At 42.8% G+C, this 21653-nt stretch overlaps 1 protein-coding gene across 4 annotated transcripts in view; it reads right to left on the reverse strand.

Annotated features, from left to right (window-relative positions):
- Positions 1-11855: 11855 nt before the first annotated feature.
- Positions 11856-21653, reverse strand: part of PDE8A (phosphodiesterase 8A) — a 155671-nt gene continuing 145873 nt past the window's right edge. For all 4 annotated transcript variants that reach the window (XM_042987985.1, XM_042987983.1, XM_042987982.1 and 1 more), the window contains 2 exons: positions 13823-13952; positions 11856-13174 (listed from right to left, as the gene is read on the reverse strand). In XM_042987985.1, the coding sequence (XP_042843919.1) occupies positions 13068-13174; positions 13823-13952 (237 nt within the window). In that variant the 3' untranslated portion in view covers positions 11856-13067. The remainder of the gene's footprint in view (positions 13175-13822; positions 13953-21653) is intronic.

Consider the following 21653-nt stretch of genomic DNA (forward strand, 5'->3'; position numbering starts at 1 on the left):
TCACTGACTATATTCCCCATGCTGTGCTTTTCATCTCCGTGAATTATTTATGAGTGGAAGTTTGTACCTCTTAATTCCTTTAATCTATTTCCATCTGTGTTTTCTGCGAGCAGTTTTATGGCTTCAGGTCCCAGATTAGGGCTATAATCCGTTTTGAGTTTTGTGTGCGGTGTAAGAACGTGGTCCAGGCTCATTCTTCATGTAGCTGTTCAGTTTTCCCAGCACTATTTGTTGAAGAGACGGTCTTTTCTGCATTGTGTATTATTGCCTCTTTTATCATAGATTAATTTGCCGTTAGGTGTGTCCTTTCTATTGATCTATGTGTCTGTTTTTGTGCCAGTGCCATACTGTATTAATTATTAGGGTTTTGTTGTATATCTTGACATCTGGGATTGTGGTACCTCCAGCTTTGTTCTTCTTTCTCAAGATTGCTTTGGCTATTCAAATTCTTTTGTGGTTCCATACAAATTTTAGGATTACTTGCATTAGTTTTGTTCAAAATACTCCTAGTATTTTCATAGGGATGCATTAAATCTATAGGTTGCTTTGGGTAGGATGGACATTTTGACAATATTAATTCTTCCAATCCATGAGCATGGTATATCTTTCCATTTGTTTGTGTCATCTTCAGCTTCTTTCATCAGTGTTTCCTAGTTTTCAGAGGACAGATCTTTAACTTCCTTGGTTAAATTAATTCCTAGATATTTCATTTGTTTTGGTGCAATTGTAAATGAGATTTTGTCTTAATTTTTCTTTCAGCTACTTTGTTATTAGTGTATAGACATGCAACAGGTTTCACGTCTCAATATTAATTTTGTATCCACAACTTTACTGAATTCATTTGTCAGTTCTAATAGTGCTTTGGTGGAGTCTTTGGGGTTTTCTATATACAGTATCATCTCATCTGCAAATAGAATTTTACTTCTTTCTTACGAATTTGGATGTCTTATTTCTTTTTGTTGTCTGATTGCTGTGGCCAGGACTTCCAGTACTGTGTTGAATAAAGGTAGTGAGGAAGGACATCCTTGTGTTGTTCCTAATCTTTCAGCTTTTCATTGTTGAGGATGGTGTTAGCTGTGGGTTTTTCATATATAGCCTTTATTATGTTAAGGTATGTTCCCTCTAAACCTGCTTTGTTGAGAGTTTTTGTCATGAATGGATGTGGTATTTGCCTTTTCTGTATCTATTGAGATGATGATGAATGTTATCCTTTCTCTTGTTGATGTTGATAGATCGCCTTGATTGATTTGTGAATATTGAAATCCCCTTGTATCCCTGGAATAAATCCCACTTGATTGTGGTGAATGACTTCTTTCATATATTGTCGAATTTGGTTGCTATTTTGTTAAGGAATTTTGCATCTGTGTTCATCAGAGATACTAGCCTGTAGTTTTTTTCTTTTGTAGTATCTTTATCTGGTTTTGGTATCAGGGTAATGCGTGCCTCATAGAATGAATTTGGAAGTTTTCCTTCCTCTTCTATTTGTTGAAATAGTTTTAGAAGAATAGGTATTAACTCCTCTTTAAACGTTTGGTAGAATTGGGCGCCTGGGTGGCTCAGTCGGTTAAGCGTCCGACTTCAGCTCAGGTCATGATCTCACAGTCCGTGAGTTCAAGCCCCGTGTGGGGCTCTGTGCTGACAGCTCAGAGCCTGGAGCCTGCTTTGGATTCTGTGTCTCCCTCTCTCTCTCTGCCCTTCCCCTGCTCATGCTCTCTCTCTATCTCAAAAATAAAAACATTTAAAAAATTAAAAAAAAATAAACGTTTGGTAGAATTCACTTGTAACGCTGTCTGGTCCTGGACTTTTGCTTTTGGGAATTTTTTGGTTACTGATTGGATTCTTTAATAGTAATTTGTTCACATTTTCTGTTTCTTCCTGATTCAGTTTTAGAAGATTGTATATTTCTAGGAATTTATCCATTCTAGGTGATTTCTGCTAATTAATCTAGGTCTTCTAGGTTGTCCAATTTGTTGGCATATAATTTCTCATAAACTGTCTTATAATCCTTTGCCTTTCTGTCATGTCAGTTGTTATTTCTCCTCCTTTATTTCTGATTTTATTTATTCAAATGCTTGAATAGAATAGGTAACCCAGAATTGGACTCATAAATGCATGGCTAACTAATCTTTGACAAAGCAGGAAAAAGTATCCAGACAGCCTCTTTAGTGAATGGTGCTGGGAGAACTGGACAGCAATATGCAGAAGAATGAAATTGGACCACTTCCTTACACCATACACAACAATAAACTCAAAATGGATGAAAGACCTAAATGTGAGACAGGAAACCATCAAAACCCTAGAGGAGAACACAGGCAACAAATAACCTCTTTGACCTCAGTCACAGCAACTTCTTACTCAACATGTCCCTGAAAGCAAGGGAAATAAAAGCAAAAATGAACTATTGGGACCTCAAGATAAAAAGCTTCTACACTGCAAAGGAAACAATCAACAAAACTAAAAGGAAACTGATGGAATGGGAGAAGATGTTTGCAAATGACATATCAGATAAAGGATTAGTATCCAAAATCTATAAAGAACTTACCAAACTCAACACCCGGGGAAAAAAAAAAAAAAAAAAAAAAAGTAATCCAGTGAAGAAATGGGCAGAAGACATGAATAGGCACTTTTCCAAAGAAGATATCCAGATGGCCAACAGACACATGAAAAGATGCTCAACATTGCTCATCATCAAGGAAATATAAATCAAAGCCACATTGAGAGGCCACCTCACACTGGTCAGAGTAACTAAAATTAACAACTCAGGAAACAACAGATGTTGGTGAGTATGTGCAGAAATGGGAACCCTTTTGCATTGTTGGTGGGAATGCAAACTGGTACAGCTGCTCTGGAAAACAGTGTGGAGGTTCCTCAAAAAATCAAAAACAGAATTACCCTGAAACCTAGAAACAGCACTACTAATAATTTATCCAAAGGGTACAGGAGTGCTGATTCATAGGGGCACATGCACCCCAATGTTTATAGCAGTGCCATCAACAATAGCCGCATTATGGAAAGAGCTAAAATGTCTATCAACCGATGAATGGATGAAGAGGATGTGGTTTATATATACAATGGAATACTAATTGGCAATGAGAAAGAATGAAATGTTGCCATTTGCAACAGTGTGGATGGAACTGGAGGGTATTATGCTAAGTGAAATAAGTCAGAGAAAGACAGATATATGTTTTCACTCCTGTGTGGAATTTGAGAAACTTAACAGAAGACCATGGGGTCAGGGAAGGGGGAAAATAGTTTCAAACAGAGAGGGAGGCAACCAATGAGACTTACATACACAGAACAAACTGAGGGCTTATGGGGGGAGAGGGGAAATGGTTGATGGGCATTGAGGAGGGCACTTGTTGGGATGAACACAGGGTGTTGTATGTAAGTGATGAATCATGGGAATCTACTCCCGAAGCCAAGAGCACAGTGTGTACACTGTATGTTAGCTAACTTGATAATAAATTACATGAACAAAAAAGATTTCTTATAAAGCCAGGTTAATGGTAATGAGCTCCTTTGACTTTTGTCTGGGAAACTCGCCTTCAGTTCTGAATGATAACCTTGCTGGGTAGAGTATTCTTGGTTGCAGGTTTTCTTTCTTTCAGTACTGTGAATGTATCAAATTACTCTCTTCTGGCCTGCAAAGTTTCAGCTGAAAAATCAGCTGATAGCCTTATGGGGTTTCCCTTGTATGTAACTGTTTCCTCTTGCTATTTTCAAAATTCTCTCTTTATGATTACATTTTGCCATTTTAATTGTGTGCCTTGGTATGAACCTACTCGGGTTCATCTTGTTTATGGCTCTCTGTGCTTCCTGGACCTGGATGTCTGATTCCTTCCTCAGATTAGGGAAGTTGTCAGCTATTATTTCTTCAAATAAATTTTCTGCCCCCTTCTCTCTCTTCTCCTTCTGGAATCCCTGTAACATGAATATTATTACACTTTATGATGTTGCTGTTAACCTATTCTCATTTTTTATAATTTTTTTTTCTCTTTGCTGTTTAGTTTGCTTGCTTTCCATTACTCTGTCCTCCAAGTTGCTGATCTGTTCTTCTGCTTCCTCTAATTTGCTCTTGAATCCCTCTAGTGTATTTTTTTTTCATTTCAGTTGTTAAATTCTTCATCTCTGACTTTTAATATTTAATACTCTTTTTAACATTTTCTGTCTCTTTGTTGAGGTTTTCACTGAGTTCATCCACTCTTTTCTAAGGTCCAGTGAGTATCTTTATGAACATTGCTTTGAATTCTTTATCAAGCCTATTGCTTATCTCCATTTTATTTAGCTCTTTTGCTGTGACTTGTCTTGTTCTTATTTTTTTTTCTTGAGAGAGAGAGAGAGAGAGAGAAGGCTTGCAAGTGGGGGAAGGGGCAGAGAGAGAATCTTAAGCAGGCTCCCTACTCAGTGTAGAACCTTACATGGGGCTCGATCCCACAAGCCTGGGATCATGGAGCCAAGATCAAGAGTTGGACTCTCAACGAACTGAGCCATTCAGGTGCCCCTGTGTTGTTCTTTCGTTTGGGACACATTCCTTGGTCTTCTCATCTTGTCTTTCTTTCTGTGTATTAGGGGGGCCACCTATGTCTCCTGGTCTTAAAGGTAGTGACCTTGTGTGGAAGAGGTCCTGTGGTGCCTTACCGTATAATCTCTCCTGGGCACCAGAGCCAGGTGCTCTGGAGTATCTCCGTACGGGCCGTGTGCCCATGTTTGCCTTCAGCCCAGCGGCTGCAATGACCTGCTTTGCCTGCTGTGGGTGCGCCGTGTTGGGTTTGGCCCATGTGCTGTCGAGAGGCCGAGGCTGCTGTGGGCTCTTCGTGGGTGGGGTCAGCAGTCAGACTAGCTGTCCGCATTTAGCCTGTCTGCTGCCGTCACGGGCACACCAGACAGCAAGGCTTGCTCCCTGTGCAGCCAGCGAAGAGGCTCGGCTTCTAGAACCGCAGGCACGCTGGGGTGGGAGATTATTTCCGCTCTTCCTAGAGCAGGAGTCACTTTGGAGCGGTGTCGGTCCCTGCCAGCGCTGCCTACAGGGTTTGGCAGCACAGGAGCTGCCTGCAGAGGTGGTGGGTTGGATGGGGCAGGTTCACGGGAGAACACGGGAGTGGGGCACGCAGTCCTGGCAAGATAGACGGAGAGTGTTAGCGCTGACTCCCACAAGTGCCTGGCTGTCTAGGCTGGGGGAGGGAAGGAGAAATGGTGACCACCAACGGTGTTATTCCTGGAGAAATCTGAAGATCCCTGCCCCTCCAGCGCGTGGTCTGAGATTAGTCAGTAAATCTCCTTCACATATACCCCCAGGCACTCTTCAGACTGCTGCTTCTGTCCTGTGTCTCGGCCAAGTTATGTATTATGCTGGCCCTTTAAGGGCAGGGACTTAGTTTCCTATTGCCCTCCAGCTCTTCTGGAGTTAAGCCCCTGTGGTTTTCAAAGCCAGATGTCGTGGGGACTCATCTTCCCGGTGCCTGGGGTGCCTGGGGTGGGGTCTGATCCTCTTGTTTCTCTGTGCTTGTGGTTTCCTTCCCATCTGTGTGGGGGGTGGGGTTCTCACTGGGGGGTTTGGTTCCCAACTGTGTCTCTACCCTCCTACCCTTTTCGGAGTGACCTCCTCTCTAGGATCCACTGCGGAAGGTCTGTTCTTCCAGTCCTCAGGTTGTCAGTTAGTTGCATATATGTAGCTGGTACCTGTGTGTGTGTGTGTGTGTGTGTGTGTGTGTGTGTTGGGGGGCGGGGGACAGTGGGAGCCCTGGGTCCTACACTATCTTCCCTAAACGCCCTGCGCCCCTTCTTTGACTTTTAAAGCACTTGCGCATACTTCTCAGACAGCTACCTAGTCACCCAACACCATTTCCTGAGCAAATCCATTTTGCCTTCAGTGATGTGAAATGGCAACTTGTATCATTCACTAAACGCCTGTGTGTGTTTGGGCCTATTTCTGGTTCCATTTACTCATCTGCATAAAGGTCATTGCCTCCTTGTTTTAATCACGGCAGTCTGTTAATGTATTTCCACATCTTGGCCTCTTCTTCTCTCTCTGCTGTTCATATCCAGAATTTTCCTAACTTTCCTTCACGTACTGTAGGAAGATTAGAATGATTTAGCCAGATTAAAAAGACTTAAAAAAAAAAAAGACTTTTTTTTTTTTAATATTGGGAATCATGCTAAATTCATAGAATAGGGGGAAAATTGCATCTTTACAAAATTAACTCATTCTGACAATAGGGTGTGCCTTTTCATTTATTCAAGTCTTTTGCATTCTTCGGGGAGACAATTGAAAATTCAAAAGGGACAATGGACACACAGTGAGAAGTCTCCTCTCTAGCCATGTTCCTGAGCCACCATTGCCTTCTCCATGGGCAGTGTGGTGTTTCTTGCATGTTTAAATGCGTACTTAGCATTTAAACAATGCTAGTTGTATATATATAATTTTATGTTATCTTTTTCCCTCCACTGATCAATACCATCTAAGCAACACAAAGAACCTTCTCATTCTTATTTATATTCGCATAGTGTTCTATGGGGACATACCATCACGTATTTACTTACTGTTTCTAAATGAGAGACATTTAAGCTGTTTCCAGTCTTTTACACGCGGGGCTGTTGTAAATAATTCCGTGTATGTGTCATTTCTCGCAAATGTGAGTGTATCTTGCTATGTCTGGAAATAGAATTGCTACGTCACAATGCACACAGATTTGTGATTTGGATCCATGTAACAAAGGTGCCCTCCTTGGATTTACACTCCAGTTCTGTTTTACACTCACTTGTCACGTATCGAAGTGTCTGTGTCCACACATCCTTATTAACACATTGTGTTATCAAACTTTGTTCTTCACTAATCTTCAAGGATGAGTGAAAAATATCTCAAAGTGGTTCTCATTTGTATTTTAATTAGTACCAGTCAGTTTTAGGTTTTAGCATAAACTTTCATTTAAGAACCTTTGATACTTTTGTCTATAAATTTTCTGTTCACATCATGTTCCTAGTTTTTCTATTGAATTATTTCCTTGTAATAGAAGTCTCCAAAAATTATTTTGGAAGTAAGCTTTTGTAAAATAAATTACAATCTTTCCCTTTTCTTTTGGATTACTGTGGTCGGCATGTGTAATATTTTAATTTTTTATAGCTGAGTTCATTATTTTTTTTCATATGGCTCCGCCGTTTTGCATACTACATAGAAAGGCTTTTTCTATTTAAATACAAAATATTCTCCCAGCTACCTTGTCACTAGGCATGCTTTTTCATTTTTAAAAAGATTATGAAATATTTCAACATACTAAAAAATGGAATAATATGTTTTTAAGAAACTGATATACTCATCACCAGAATTAATACATGTTAGTATTGTGCTGCCTGCTTTAGATTTTTACTTTAAAAAACAAAGTAAAGGGCGCCTAGGTGACTCAGTTAAGCATCCGACTTCAGCTCAGGTCATGATCTCACAGTTTGTGAGTTCGAGCCCCGCGTCGGGCTCTGTGCGGACAGCTCGGAGCCCGGAGCCTGCTTCGGATTCTGTGTCTCCCTCTCTCTCTGCCCCACCCCTGCTTGCGCTCTCTCTCTCAAAAATGAATAAATGTTAAAAAAAAAAATTCTTTTTAAACAAAGTCAAGATAGTTCCCTTTGACTGTCTCCCTGGTATACATCCCTTCCCTACCCGCAAGATTCAAGAAGTCGGCATGTGTCCTTCTGGTCTTTGTCAGAGTCCTCAATTCTGAGACTAGAGAACCCCACCCCTCTAGCTAGTTGAAGCAGAAAGGATTTATCAGTGGAAGGGCCAAAGAAACAGACTGTTGCCTGAGTTTTCCAGAAAGTCTCCCTAAAACTACGCTTCAGGGCTGGGCTGTGTTGTGAAGTCTGCTGTTGTGGCCCCAGAACTTTACCGCTTCTACCACGGCCAGAAATCCTTCGTGAGAGCTGCTGGTGTGGACGGCCATTCCTAATACTCCGGAGGTACGCCTCCGTGTGGCTCTCGCCATTTAGGACTCCATTCTAAATCAAGAATCTTGCCCAGTGGCCGCTGACGGGTGATCCTAAAGGAGATACAGAAATGTAGGAGGGAGGGAGTTTGGAGGGAAAGATTTTAGCCTTCTAGTTCGTGTGTACATCGGGAGCTTAGTGTTGCACGAGCCAATTCACAGCATTTGTAAACTTCCTCAATATTTCAGTGCTCCTTCTGTTACTTTTTCCATGAACATTAAATAGTGTGTTTGGGGTATTCAAAAAATTTATGCAAATGGTATCATACTGCAACTTAACCTTTTATTTTTTTAATGTTTTATTTATTTTTTGAGAGCGAGAGACGGAGTGTGAGTGGGGGAGGGGCAGCGAGAGAGGGAGACCCAGAATCCGAAGCAGGCTCCAGGCTCCGAGCTGTCCGCACAGAGCCCGACGTGGGGCTCGAACTCATGAACCGGGAGAGCGTGACCTGAGCCAGAGTCGGACGCTTAACCCATGAGCCACCCAGGCGCCCCTCGACTTAACCTTTTCAGCCGGTGTTGTTCTTAAGCTTTTTCCCAGTTGATATCTGTAGCTCTACTTCATTCTTTTCAACTGCTATATATTGTCACCGTGTAATAAATCAAGGCTCGCTGGCTTAGACATAACATTTACTATCTCCGTTTCTGTGGGTAGGAATCCAAGTGTGGCTTAGCTGCGTTGTCCGGCTCGGGGTCTCTCATAAGCCCGTGATCAAGGTGTCCGCTGGGGCCGTCCCCTGAAGACCTGACAGCGGCGGGATCTGCACCCAACGCCCTCGTGTGGTTGCCGGCAGCGTGACTCGGTTCTATCATGGCTTGGGCCGGAGGGTGCCCTCGCATCCTTGCCACGTGGCCTGCTCCGCAGGGCAGCTCCCGACGAGCCGCTCGCTTCATCAGAGCAAGCAAAATAAGAACGGGACAGTGTGAGCGAGATGGATGGCGCCACCTGTGGTGGGTTGAAGTGCCTGCCAACATTCAGATCCCCTAGAGCCTCAGGGTGGGCCCTTATTTGGAAACACGGTCTTTGCCGATGGAATCAGTGAAGGACTGAGATGAATCCGTTGGATTCATCTAAGTGACCGGTGTCCTCGTGAGGAAAGGAGACGTCGCAGAGACACGCAGAGGCCCCGTGAAGGTGGACGCAGCAATTGGAACGACGCATCCGTGGGCCAAGGAATGCTAAGGATTGCCGGCGGTTACCGAGAGCTTGGAGAAAGGCATGGGGTGGCTCCCCCCTTAGAACCGACAAAAGGAACCACGTCGACACCTCGATTTTAGACTTCTGGCCCCCACAACTACGAGGAAATAAATGTTTGCTGTTTTAAGCTACCCGTTTGTGGTAATGTGTTAGGGCAGCCTTAGGAAACTAACATAACTGTCTTTTGGAGCCACATCTTAGAAGTGTCACCCCATCATTTCTGCCATATTTCGTTGGTTAGAAGCAAACTAGTAGGTCCAACCCAAGGTCATGGATACCAGGAGGCAGAGACCATCGGGAGAAACGGTCTGGCACAGTTGACCACAGTCTGAGTATGAGGTGGTGACTTCTTGATCCGTTCTACGAAGGACATTTAGATTGGTGCTGCTTTTTCACTGTGACAGAATCCTAGTGTGAAGATCCTTAAATAGGTCTTTTTGTGCACGTTGGCAAATTTCCCTACGATCTGCAAGTGAAATTGCTGAATTGAGAAGCTGTAGTGGTTATTTCCAAACTGCTTTCCATTGTGGTCCTTAACTCCCTACACTGATGTTTGAAAGTTCGCTTTTTCTCATCTCCTCATCAACACTTGATGTTGTCAGATGCTAAAAACTTGTTAAACCCAAGGGTATAAAATACCTTGTCTTTTTGCCTATGGACTGCTAAGCATTCTTGATACGTAGGATATATATTATTCACACACACACACACACACACACAGATTTGTTACTTCTGTAGGTCATCTCTATCCATGGCATGGTTTTTAGCATGACTTGTGTATTTTGTCAGAGAGAATTTTTAACTTGTAGAGAAATTATTTCTTGTATGCTTTCTGAAGCGTTTGGTATTATTTTAAGAATGTTTCCCTCTTCCTCAAAAGGATGATCTTTTGCATACGGATCTTTAAACTAGAATTGATTTTGTATATGCTGTGTGCTTATATTCGTACTTCTGTCCTTGCCTAAATCATACTTCCTTTCTCCATTTGTCTCCTATGGGTTACATTAGTCACATTTTATTTCTTAGCTTTCCTTTAGTGCTTTTAAAGTCTGTATTCTTTTATTCCTTTGACAATTTCTCTTAACTTTGAGCTAATCATATTGAAAGTCTATAATAAACATCTCTTTTGTCCTCAACATTTAACTTATCCGATTGTATACCTGTCCCATCTGATTATACATCACTATAATTTTTGCCCCACTCAATATACTTAGTTTTGCCCAGATATTTACCAATTTCTTTGCCATTGCTTTCTGAAACCTACCTCTTTTTTCTGGACTCATTTTTATAGACATACATCTTTCAGTATTTCTTTCCAGAGAGGTCTGTTTATAATGAACAATGTGCACATGTCTGAAATTGTCCGTATTTCACCTTCACTCCCGAGTGATAGTTTAGTTAGGTATGTAATTCTAGGCTGACAGTTGCGTCTTTTAAAGATGTTATTGCTTTGTCTTCTGGCTGTGGCAGATGAGAAGTCTGACGGCAGTCTAACACTAGTCGCCTTGTTAAGTGATCGGTCTTTTCTCACAACTGTTAGGTTTTTCTCTTGGAGCTCCACATTGAGTTGTGTGGATGTGTTTTGCTTATCCTCCTTGGGGTTCAGTGTCCCCTTTACATCTGAGGATGTGTGTCTGTTAAATCCTGAGTGCCTCTCGGTTTATTCAGGATCTCCTAATTTAGACATGTTTTGTTTCATGCTTGACACATTTTGAAGTATTTCATTCTACCTTCCATATTTTAATTTTGCCTTCATTTTAAACTTCTGTGCTGCATGTGGAGTAGCTTCAAGGCTTTCAATTTACTAGTTCTCTCTTTAGTTATGGCTGGCCTTCTGCTCAACCTGTGAAGTTTTGTTCCAATGACTATATTCTTCGTATCTAGAATGTCTACTTGGTTCTTTTTCAAATATACTTATTTTTAAACCTATCGTGGTTTACACCTTATGGTTTCTGTTGCTGCTTTTCTCTCTTCAAACATGTTAGGCCTACTCCTCTTAAAGTCCCTTTCCTATCATCCTGGCGTTCCTGGTTCTGGGTGGTGCACGTTCCAAATATTACACGCTCTGCTCTCTACCTCATGATGGTTGAGTTGCTCACCTGGGTAACTTCCTTTTCTTTCCTGGCACCTGGAGGAGAGGAGAGGGCTGTCTTCCACCTTGGTCCACGGTTGCCAACTTAGGTCAAACGTCTTCAAACGGGAAAACGGGCTTTTGTTCCCTTAGAAAAAGGGACTTTTTTAAAAAACATTTTTGATGTTTTAACTTGAAACGTATTTACTTTTGAGAGAGGAGCACAAGGATGCATTGAGTAGGGGAGGGGCAGAGAGCAAGAGACAGAGGGAGACAGAGAACCCCAAGCAGTTTCCCTGCTGTCAGCGCAGAGCCTGACGAGGGGCCAGAGTCACCGACTGTGAAATTGTGACCCGAGCTGAAATCAAGAGTCAGACACTCTACGGACTGAGCCACCCAGGCGCCCTGAAAAAGGGCCTTCCGAGGGGCCAGCCCTCCCAGCTGTGAATGGGTATCAGTGGTGAGAAGTTTTCAACGTATCATCTGTTCTTCTGTGACCCTGAAAAACTTAACTATTAATCTTCTCTGGAATATAAAGGTATCTTATTTATTTAGAGGGAGAAGAAATGAAATCGTGTTAAATATCCTAAAACTCCAAAGAAAAGGTGACGCATGATTTCTTAAAAACAAATAGTTTAATTTCATTTTTATCTGGGAAAAAAATACAACTTTAAAATGAGGTGACAAGCACTCTGACATCATGTGTCATCATGTGTCATTTTTCACGGTACTACACTTACTCAAGACGGAAGATACAGAACCTTTATAAATTTCTGGAATCGAAGATTCCCACCTCAGATGAAAACAGACTGGTTATAAAATGTCATTTCACTAAATATTCCATTTTTGTTCTCGCATAGGGAATATCTTGTAGAAACACTATAAAATAAGGCAGACTTTTGGGAATTCAATAAGATTTTAGGAAAAAAGTGTTAGGTCTTAATTTCGTGTACTTTGGGGAGTACCAAGCTCATCAGATGGCTAGAGCAGTTTCAGAACTCTGGTTTCTATACAGGAGTCTCTCTCCTCTCATGCTCTAGACTCAGACCCCCCCCCCCCCCGAAAGACAGCTTTTCTCAATTAGCTTCAATCAGAAACGAGTTTAACATACACAAGTATTTCTGTAGTGCAGTAAAAATGTGTCATTTTATAGTCTTAATTTGCATTATGAAAATAAGTCTGTACACCCAAGTAATACATATTTAATGAATATGAATCATGTAATTTTGGTCATGGCATTTAAAGTTGGCTTTGGCTTTGAAGTATTTTAAAATTCATAGAAAATATTGAACTTCTAATAAAATAAATAAAACTTTTAATTGATATTAATCAACTTCAAAATTTCTTTAAGAATCAACTTCAAAATTTCTTTGTATTTTTCATTTGCTACTCAGTTTCAAAAGAGAAGTCACTTTCAGTAGTGTTCCAAAGTGAGTGATTGCACCTTCTATGATGTGAAAAAAGTTGCTAAAGCTCCGATTGCCGTTGGCTGTTCCTAAGTGCTGGACACGGTTGAGAGAAATTGTTTGCGACAAGGAATCCATCAATGTCGTCTGCAGGGTCACGCCAAGGTCGCTGTAAGGAAAGCCAGCGCCGACCCGTTCTGTGACTTTCCGAAGAGGCCCCCCGCCGCGGGCCGGGTATGGACACTTGGTGGCGATGGCGTCAGCCGGTGGCTAAGGGAGGCCAGCGATGTCCCCACGCGTGTTCACAGGCTCTGCAGCCTTGGGCCCTGTTCGCCCTAATACTGAAAGGACCGGGGATCTGGGTGCGTGCGGGAACCCCCGGCGCGCGGAGGGACGGAGCTTCGAACCGGCGGCGGGCCGCGCTATTCAGGGGGCGGCCGGAGGCTCCGCAGCTGCATCTCGTCCAGTCCTTTCCAGTATTTGAAGTTGTTGTCAAGATGCTGCATTAGCTCAGGCAGGTCGACAAAGGCTGGGGAGAAAGACAGGGATGTGACCCCCTCCCCGCCCCTGGTGACAGACGCGGGCTGAGCGGGGCACATTTAGAGGGACAGGTGACAGCAGGTGTTTGCAAGCCCCTGGACAAGCGGCTGGAGGGGCTGCGGGTTCCCGAGGCCAAATCCCTATTCAATGCCCAGCGGCCCCTCCGAGACCACACGGGGACCGCCAGCTCTGGGAGGTGACGCAGGAGGGAGCGGATGTGCTAATGAGCATAAGGAGCACTGAAAGGGGGGGGGGATAGGAAGACAGCGAGTCCCCACCTGTGGCCGTGACCAGGACTGGCTCTTCTGTCTCCCCCCAGCCTCCGGCTCCGCTTCACTTAACCATCCCCTCCCGCCTGTCCCACCCCCCCGTGGGCCGGTGGGGAACAATCGGGCCGGAGAGGGCGAAGCTGCGGAGTCTGCCCACCAGACACCCGCACCCCTGTGGGAGGGGCGGTTAACCAGCGGGGCGCAGAGAGCGCCCCGGCCTCAGGGGCCCTTGGTGAGGCCTCATTTCTTCGCGTCGGTCCTCCTCGAAAGTCTAAGCCCGCAAACACGCTCTGGAACCAGATGCACTGCTACTCAACATCCGGCTCCCCATGTCGTTACCGGGGGAAATGCGCTGTAAGAGGTCTTACCGTCCCAGGCATCAAACATGTCCGTGATGAAGTAGTCAATGAAAGAGATCTGGGATTTGGGGATGCTGCAGGTGTTTCTGTCAAAAACCGGCATCACCACGGGCAAGTCCTGCTGCTTCTCCTCATCCGTCTGTAAAGCAGAAAATGCCCCAATGTTGACGCTCTGCTGTGTGGGTCCACTTCGGAGCAGCCCTGCGGGGGGCGTCTCCAGGCAGCCCCCTGGAGCTCGCTGGGAGCAGCAGCCAGAACCCGGCCCGGCCACAGATAACAGGTGTCCCCAGAGCAAGGTGGCTCTGTGCCAGGAGGGCCCCAGGACCCCTTCCCAGCCCTCATTTCCGACACCTGGAGCCTCTTGCTGGAGCTCCTGTCAGATCCCCACGTGGACACACAGCAGCCGTCCTCCCACACCAGGCCTGCAATGGTGAGAAAGAAATCACCCCCCATCATAAAGAAGGGGCTGGTGGCTGCTTCTCACCTCAGGCCAATCATTTTATTTGAAAAGGTTATGAACACCCTTGAGATCCTTGAGGTTAAAAAAAAACAAAACAAGAAAAACCCTCTGGGATGAACAGTTTTTATGTATATCCTGGGGAAAAAGGCAAGTTTATCTTGAAAGATACAAGGAAGCTTTTTTTTTTTTCAAGTCTCTCTTTTGCCAAAGTGTCCTGGAGGAGGGTGAGGGGATGTGTACAGTGAGGCAGGGGGGCTTCCTGGAGCCCAGTGGGGACTCAAAGGGTCGTAGGTCACTGCTGGAGCCAGTTAAGGGCAGACAGCCACGTGAGGGGCAGGAGGACTGGAGGGGACCCCCAGCAGGTCAGTGACGTGGGGACAGGCTTGGTGGGGAGCTCAGAATGAAATGTGCAGGGCCGGGTGACAGGGGGCGGTGGCTGAAGGAGCTGCGGCCCCGGACACCCCGGGAGGGGTGGAGCCACCCCTCGGTCTTGCACAGGCTCCGCCTAACCCCACTCTATTCGGGAAGAAACTGCAGTTGAATGGCTTTAAATGTTCCAAGCCCTCATCCTCAACCCCTGGCCCCCATGGAAGCATCAACCATCATCACACTGGCTAAAATAACCTAACAGGAACTCTGGAAACCAAAGGTCTACAGCAACCAAGTGAAAGCCCAGTCAAGAAAAGCCACATTCAAAATGGTAGCAAATGCCATGGTGTTTTTACTCACCCTTGCCCCACCCTGTCCCCTGCCCAGTTCCCAGCTGCTCCCCTTAAACTGGAGGGAGTAGAGCTGATCCTGTTTGCATGATCGTAACCTACCCGGCAGCTGCCCAAAGGACCAGCCTCTGTTCCACCTAACTCAGCTCTCGTGCTAAAGCAATGGCCAGTGCGGGGGGGGGGGGGGGGGGGCGGAGGGGGAAACTGCAGGGGGTGACAGACACACATGCCTGGGGCAAGAGATCATGGGCGGAGACCTTCGGGATACCACGTGAGGCACCAAGGAGAAGCTGGGAGAAGATTCTGGGCAACTGCGACGCTCCAAAGCAGCTGCATATACTGTGGAAGGGAGAGGGCCCCACACAGGCCCAGACAAGACCCGGTCAGAAACGACCTGAGGGGAGCTTGAGCCCGCAGGTGGGGCTGATCCTAGGGCCGGGAGAGTGGCCGGCTAATCAGTAAAGGACTTTCCCGGCAGGAAGCAAACCGCCAAGACTTGGAGAGGTGCCCCGGCCGCCAGCAAATGCCCAATTTTCAACACAAGGCCAAAGCAAAGGGAGGAAATCAGCCTATTCAAAAGAAGAAAAGAAGCTAGCAGAAGCTATCCCTGAAGAAGTACAGGCACTGAACTTACTGAACCAAGATTTTGAAACTCCCATCTTAAATATGCACGAAGAGCAACAGGAAAACATGGTCAAAGGGCTGCAGGAAATGAGGAAAATGATATATGAACAAAATAAGAATATCCACAAAGAGACAGAGATTACAAAAAAGACCCAAACGGAAATTCTGGAACTGGAAAAAAAAAAAGTTTAAAAAACTCATTAGAGAGATTCAACAGCAGATGTGAGCCAGCAGAAGAAACAAACCTGAAGACGGGACATGTGAAATTATTGAGACTGAGGAGGAGAAAGAAAAAAGATGTGAAGAAAAGCGACAACAGCCTAAGGGACTTATGGGATGATATTAAATGGACGAATAATATACATTATCAGAGTCCAGGAGAGCAAGAAAGGAGCAGACATTATTGGGAAAACAACAACGGCCATAAACTGCTATCACTTGAAAACATACATCTCCCAAATCGAGAAACTTAACTCCAAATAGGATAAATCCCAAAGGAACCATATTGTGACACATTGTAACCCAACTGTCAAAAGCCAAAACTGAAGAATTTTAAAAGCAGGAAGAGAAAAGTGACTCATTGTAGGAAATTCTCTGTAAGATGATGAGCTGATTTCTCAGGAGCAACACTGGAGGCTGGAGGCGGCGGAATGTTCACATAACGAGCTCAAAGAACCTGTCAACGGGGCATTCTGTAACTAGCAAAACAAAACTGCTCTTCAGAAATGAGGGAGAGCCGCACACACCGCCAGGTACCCAAGGTGCCAGTGCTCAGGAGCACTGATGTGGCTTCTGGGAAGTGCTACAGGGAGCCTGTCAGGTTGATGGGAAAAGAAGCCAGAGGGTAACCCCAAGTCCTATGAAGATGTAAAGATATCTCCAGTAAAGGTAAACACATGTATCTCTTTTTGCGAAGCGTCTGTTAAAATATTTGGCCGTTTTAAATTAGGCGGCTGGTCTTTTTATTACGGAGCCATAGTTTCTGAATATAGTCGTTTGTCAGATAGGATTTGTGGGTATTTTCTTCCAGCAAGGCGTGCCTATTTATTTTCATAGCTGTGTTTAGATGAGCAGAATTCCTGAATTTTGATTCTCATTTCTCAACTTTTCTTTCTGTGGTGGTGGTTTTCTATACGTAATAAATTTCTGTGCAATTCTAAACGACCAAGACTGTTCTCTTATGTTTTTCTTTAAAAGCTTTATGGTTTAAGGTTTTGTATTTAGGTCTGTGATCCACTGTGAAACGGTATTTCTCTGGTATGAGGTAGAAGTTGTGGTTCATTTTTGTTGGAAGAGATATCTAAGTATTCCAACACCACCTGCTGAAAAAATTTTTCCTCTCCCCACTGTTTATATAGATGTGGTCTATTTCTGGGACCTCTATTCTGTTCCATCATGTATCTGGTATCTTTATGCCAGTGCCACACTGGCTTACTTTAAGCTCTAAAGCCAAACGGTGTTAATTTTCCAATGTTTTCAAGTTTGCTTTGCTTATTCAAGGTCCTTCACATTTCCATATAAATTTTAGAATCCGTTTGTCAGTTTCTGCAAACAACAAAACTTTCCCCAAACAACAAAACAACCCTGCTGGCATTTTTATTGGAATTGTATTGATGTATACACATCAATTTGGAGGAAACTGTACCTTAACCACACTGAGCCTTCCAATCTGTAGACTTAGTATATCTCTACATTTTCGCAGGTGTTCTTCTTAAATTCTCAGTGATATTTTGTGGTTTTCAGTGTAAAGGACTGGAGTTCTTTTGTTAAATTTATTCCGAGATTTTTTTATTACCATGTAAATGGGATTTGGTATTTAGTTTCATTGTCCCAGTGTTCTGGACTACTCTATAAAATACAACTATATATGGGGCGCCTGGGTGGCTCGGTCAGTTAAGCGTCCGACTTCGGCTCAGGTCATGATCTCACACTCCGTGAGTTCGAGCCCCGCGTCGGGCTCTGTGCTGACAGCTCAGAGCCTGGAGCCTGCTTCGGAATCTGTGTCTCCCTCTCCCTCTGACCCTCCCCCGTTCATGCTCTGTCTCTGTCTCAAAAATAAATCAACATTTAAAAAAATAAAATAAAATAAAATACAACTATATAATGAGCTTGTCTTATGATGTTGCTAAATCAAATCCTTATTAATGGTATTGTTTTGTACACTCAGAGCTCTCAATATAAAAAAAAATCATGTCATTTCTGCAAATAGGAAAAAAATTTCTTTCTATTCTTCGTACCTTTCTCCTCTTGCTTTACTGCACTGACTAGGGCAGCCGATACGGTGTTCAACAGAAGTGGTTCCCTTCCCTGGTTTCCAACCTTGAGAAGGTATTCAGTATTTCACCTTAAGTATAATGTCAGCTGTTAAGTGTTTGTAGCTGCCCTTTTTCAGGTTAAGTTCCCTTCTATTCCTGGTTTGCGAAGTCTCTTTTTGATGAATCAATGTTGAATTTTGTCAAATGCTTCTTCTGCATCTATTAACATGTTTTTTTTCCCTCCTTTAATTAGCATGTGGTTATTGATTTTTCTGATACTAAGTCGACCTTGAATTCTTGGGGAAAAGCTCTAATTTATGATGAGATAGAATCCTTTTTATATATCGCTCAATTAAGTATCTCTGCATCTGCGTTCATGATATAGGATACAAGGGACTGTGGTCGAACTCACACACCGCAAGATCATGACCTGAGCTGAAGTTGGACACTTAACCGACTGAGCCACCCAGATGCCCTGTAAATTTTGATAAAGAATTTAACACAGGCCTTCTCAGGTTATTCCTCTATCTTGTCAGTTTGGGTAAACTATAGTTTAAAGGGAATTTTTCCATCTCATTTAAGTTGTCAAATTTGTTGGTATAAAGTTCCCAATTAAAAAAATTATCCTTTTAATATCTGTAAGATTTATTATGACAATACCTCTTTCATTCCTGATATTGGCAATCTGTGTGTTCTCTTTTTCTCCTTGATTATTCTAGCTAGGTAGTGGCAAATTTTGTTAATTTTCTCAAAGAATCAATTTTGGCTCTGTTAATTTTTTCTGTTTTCTCCATTTCCTCATTTTTTGCTCTTACATTTATAACTTTCTTTTTTGTCTTTTTTAGTTTTTTTTTTAATGTTTTTATTTTTGAGAGAGAGAGTGCATGCGAGCCGGGGAGGGGCAGATGGAGGGGAAACACAGAATCCAAAGCAGACTCCAGGCTCTGAGCTGTCAGCACAAAGCCCGACATGGGGCTCGAACTTACAAAATGTGAGATCATGACCTGAGCCAAAGTCAGATGCTTAACCAACTGAGCCACCCAGGTGCCCCAGTCTTTTTTAAGTGAAATCCAAGTCATTAACTTTAGGGCCTTTTCTTTTCATTTCATGTTTTTTCATCATATGTGTACTCTTTCATCCCCAGCCCCTCTTTCCCCTTCTCTGGTAGCCATCAGTTTGTTCTCTGTAGTTAAGAGTCTATTTCTTGGCCTTTTACCTTTGCTTGTTTTGTTCCTTAAAATCCACATATGAACGAGATCATAAGGTATCTTTCTCTGACTGATTTCACTTAGCATTATACCGTCTAGCTCTACCCATGTTGTCACAAGTGGCAAGATTTCTTTTTTTATGTCTGAATAATATTGTGTGTGTGTGTGTGTGTCTGACCTCATCTTTATCCTCACCAATCGATGGGACATGGGGGCTGCTTCTGTAATTTGGCTATTGTAAATAATGCTGCAATACACATAGGGGTGCATATGTCCCTCTAAATGAGTATTTTTTGTATTTTGTGGGTAGTTTTTTAAGGAAACTTTATTCTGTTTTCCACAGTGGCCACACCAGTTTGCATTCCTACCAACAGTGCAAGAGAATCCTTTTTTTTTCCACATCCTCACCAAGACTTGTTGGTTCTTGTGTTTTTGATTCCAGCTGTTCTGACAGGTGTGAGGTGGTATCTCATTGTAGTTGTGATTTGCATTTCCCTGATGATGAGTGACATTGAGCCTCTTCTTATGGGTCAGCTGGCCATCTGTATGTCTTGGGAGAAATGCCTGTTCATGTCTTCTGCCCTTTTTTAATTGCATTATTTGATTTTTTGGTTATTGAGTTGTATCAGTTCTCTATATATTTTGGATACTAACCTTTCATTGGATATATCATTTGCAGATATCTCCTCCCACTCAGTAGGGTGCCTTTCAGTTTTGTTGTTTCCTTTGCTGTACAGAAACTTTTAATGTTGCTACAGTCACAATAGTTTATTTTTACTTTTATTTCCCTTGCCTTATGAGGCATCTTTAGAAAAATGTGGCTATGATCAATGTCAGAGATTACTGCCTGTGCTCTCTTCAAGGATTTTTAGGATTTCAGGTCTCACATTTAAGTCTTTAATCCACTTTGAGTTTTTTTTGTGTGTGTGTATAGTGAAAGTGGTCCAGTTTCATTCTTTTACATGGGCTGTCCAGTTTTTCCAACACCATTTGTTGAACATTTTTTTTCCCACTGGATATTCTTTTCTGCTTTGGAGATTAATAGACCACATAATTGTGGGTTTATTTCTGGGTTTTCTGTTTTGTTCCATTGATCTACGTGTCTATTTTTATGCCAGTGCCATACTGTTTTGATTACTACAGACTTGTAATATAACTTGAAGTCCAAAATTGTGATGCCTCCGGCTTCGCTCTTCTTGTTCAAGATTTCTTTGGCTACTAGGAGAGTTTTGTGGCTCCATACAAATTTTAGGACTGTGTTCTAGTTCTGTGAAAAATGCTGTTGATATTTTGATAGGGATTGCACTAAATCTGTAGATTGCTTTGGGTAGTATCGGCATGTAACAAATATTTGTCCTTCCAACCCATAAGCATGGAGTGTCTTTCCATTTCTTTGTGTTGTCTTCAATATGTTCCACAAGTGTTTTATTGTTTTTGGAGTACAGGTCTTTTACCTCTTTGGTTAAGTTTATTCCTAGATATTTTATTGTTTTTGGTGCAGCTGTAAATGGGATTTTCTTAGGGCCTTTTCTATAGTAATAAATTAAGATTGTAACCATCCCTTTAATCATTGTTTTAGTTGCATCCCACAATTTTGATCGATTTTCATTATCATTTCTTTTTAATGTTTATTTTTGAGAGAGAGAGAGAGAGAGAATGTGAGTGGGGGAGAGGCAGAGAGAGAAAGAGGGAGACACATTATCCGAAGCAGGCTCCAGGATCTGAGCTGTCAGCACAGACCCCGACGTGGGGCTCAAACCCACGAACCTCGAGATCATGACCTGAGCCGAAGTCGGACGCTTAACCGACTGAGCCACCAAGGCACCCCAATTATCATTTAATTGTAAATATTTTCAAATTTCCCTTGTTATCTGACGCACGGACTATTCAGAAGTGTGTTGTACAATTTCCAAATATTTGGCATCTACCTAGATATGTTACTGATTTCTGATTTAATTCCTATGTGGCCAGGGGATATATTCTGTATGATTTCAATTCTTTTAAATGTACTGAATTATTTCTGTGGCCCCAACGTATGATGTATGCCGGTGAACATATCGTGCATACTTAATGCATATTCTGCCCACTTAGGGTGTAGGGTTTTATGAATATTTAACTAAGGTAAGGTGATTGATAGTGTGTGGATTATCTGCTTTTACTGGTGTTTTAATCTGGATGTGCTATCAATTGCTGAAAGAGGGTGTTCAAATCTCCAACTATGATTATAGAGTTGTCTGCTTCTCTGTCAGTTCTGCTTCATTTATTTGAAGTTCTGTTATTATGCACACTTAACGATTATCATGCTTTCCTATAGAGCTGACCCTTTAATCGATATGAAGTGTCCAGTTTATCTCTGGTAATATTTTCATCCTGATGTCTATTTTGTCTGAGATTAACACAGCCATTCCAGTCTTTTTATATTGAAAATTTGCATGATATATCTTTTTCCATTCATTTCTGTCTTTGCATGTATCCTTTATATTTTAAGTGTGTCTTTGGTAGACTACATGTAGTCAGTTGGCTTTAAAAAAAAACCCATTTTTGGGGCGCCTGGGTGGCTCAGTCGGTTAAGCG

The sequence above is a fragment of the Panthera tigris genome, chromosome B3, assembly GCF_018350195.1.
Source record: "Panthera tigris isolate Pti1 chromosome B3, P.tigris_Pti1_mat1.1, whole genome shotgun sequence".
NCBI lineage: Eukaryota > Metazoa > Chordata > Mammalia > Carnivora > Felidae > Panthera > Panthera tigris.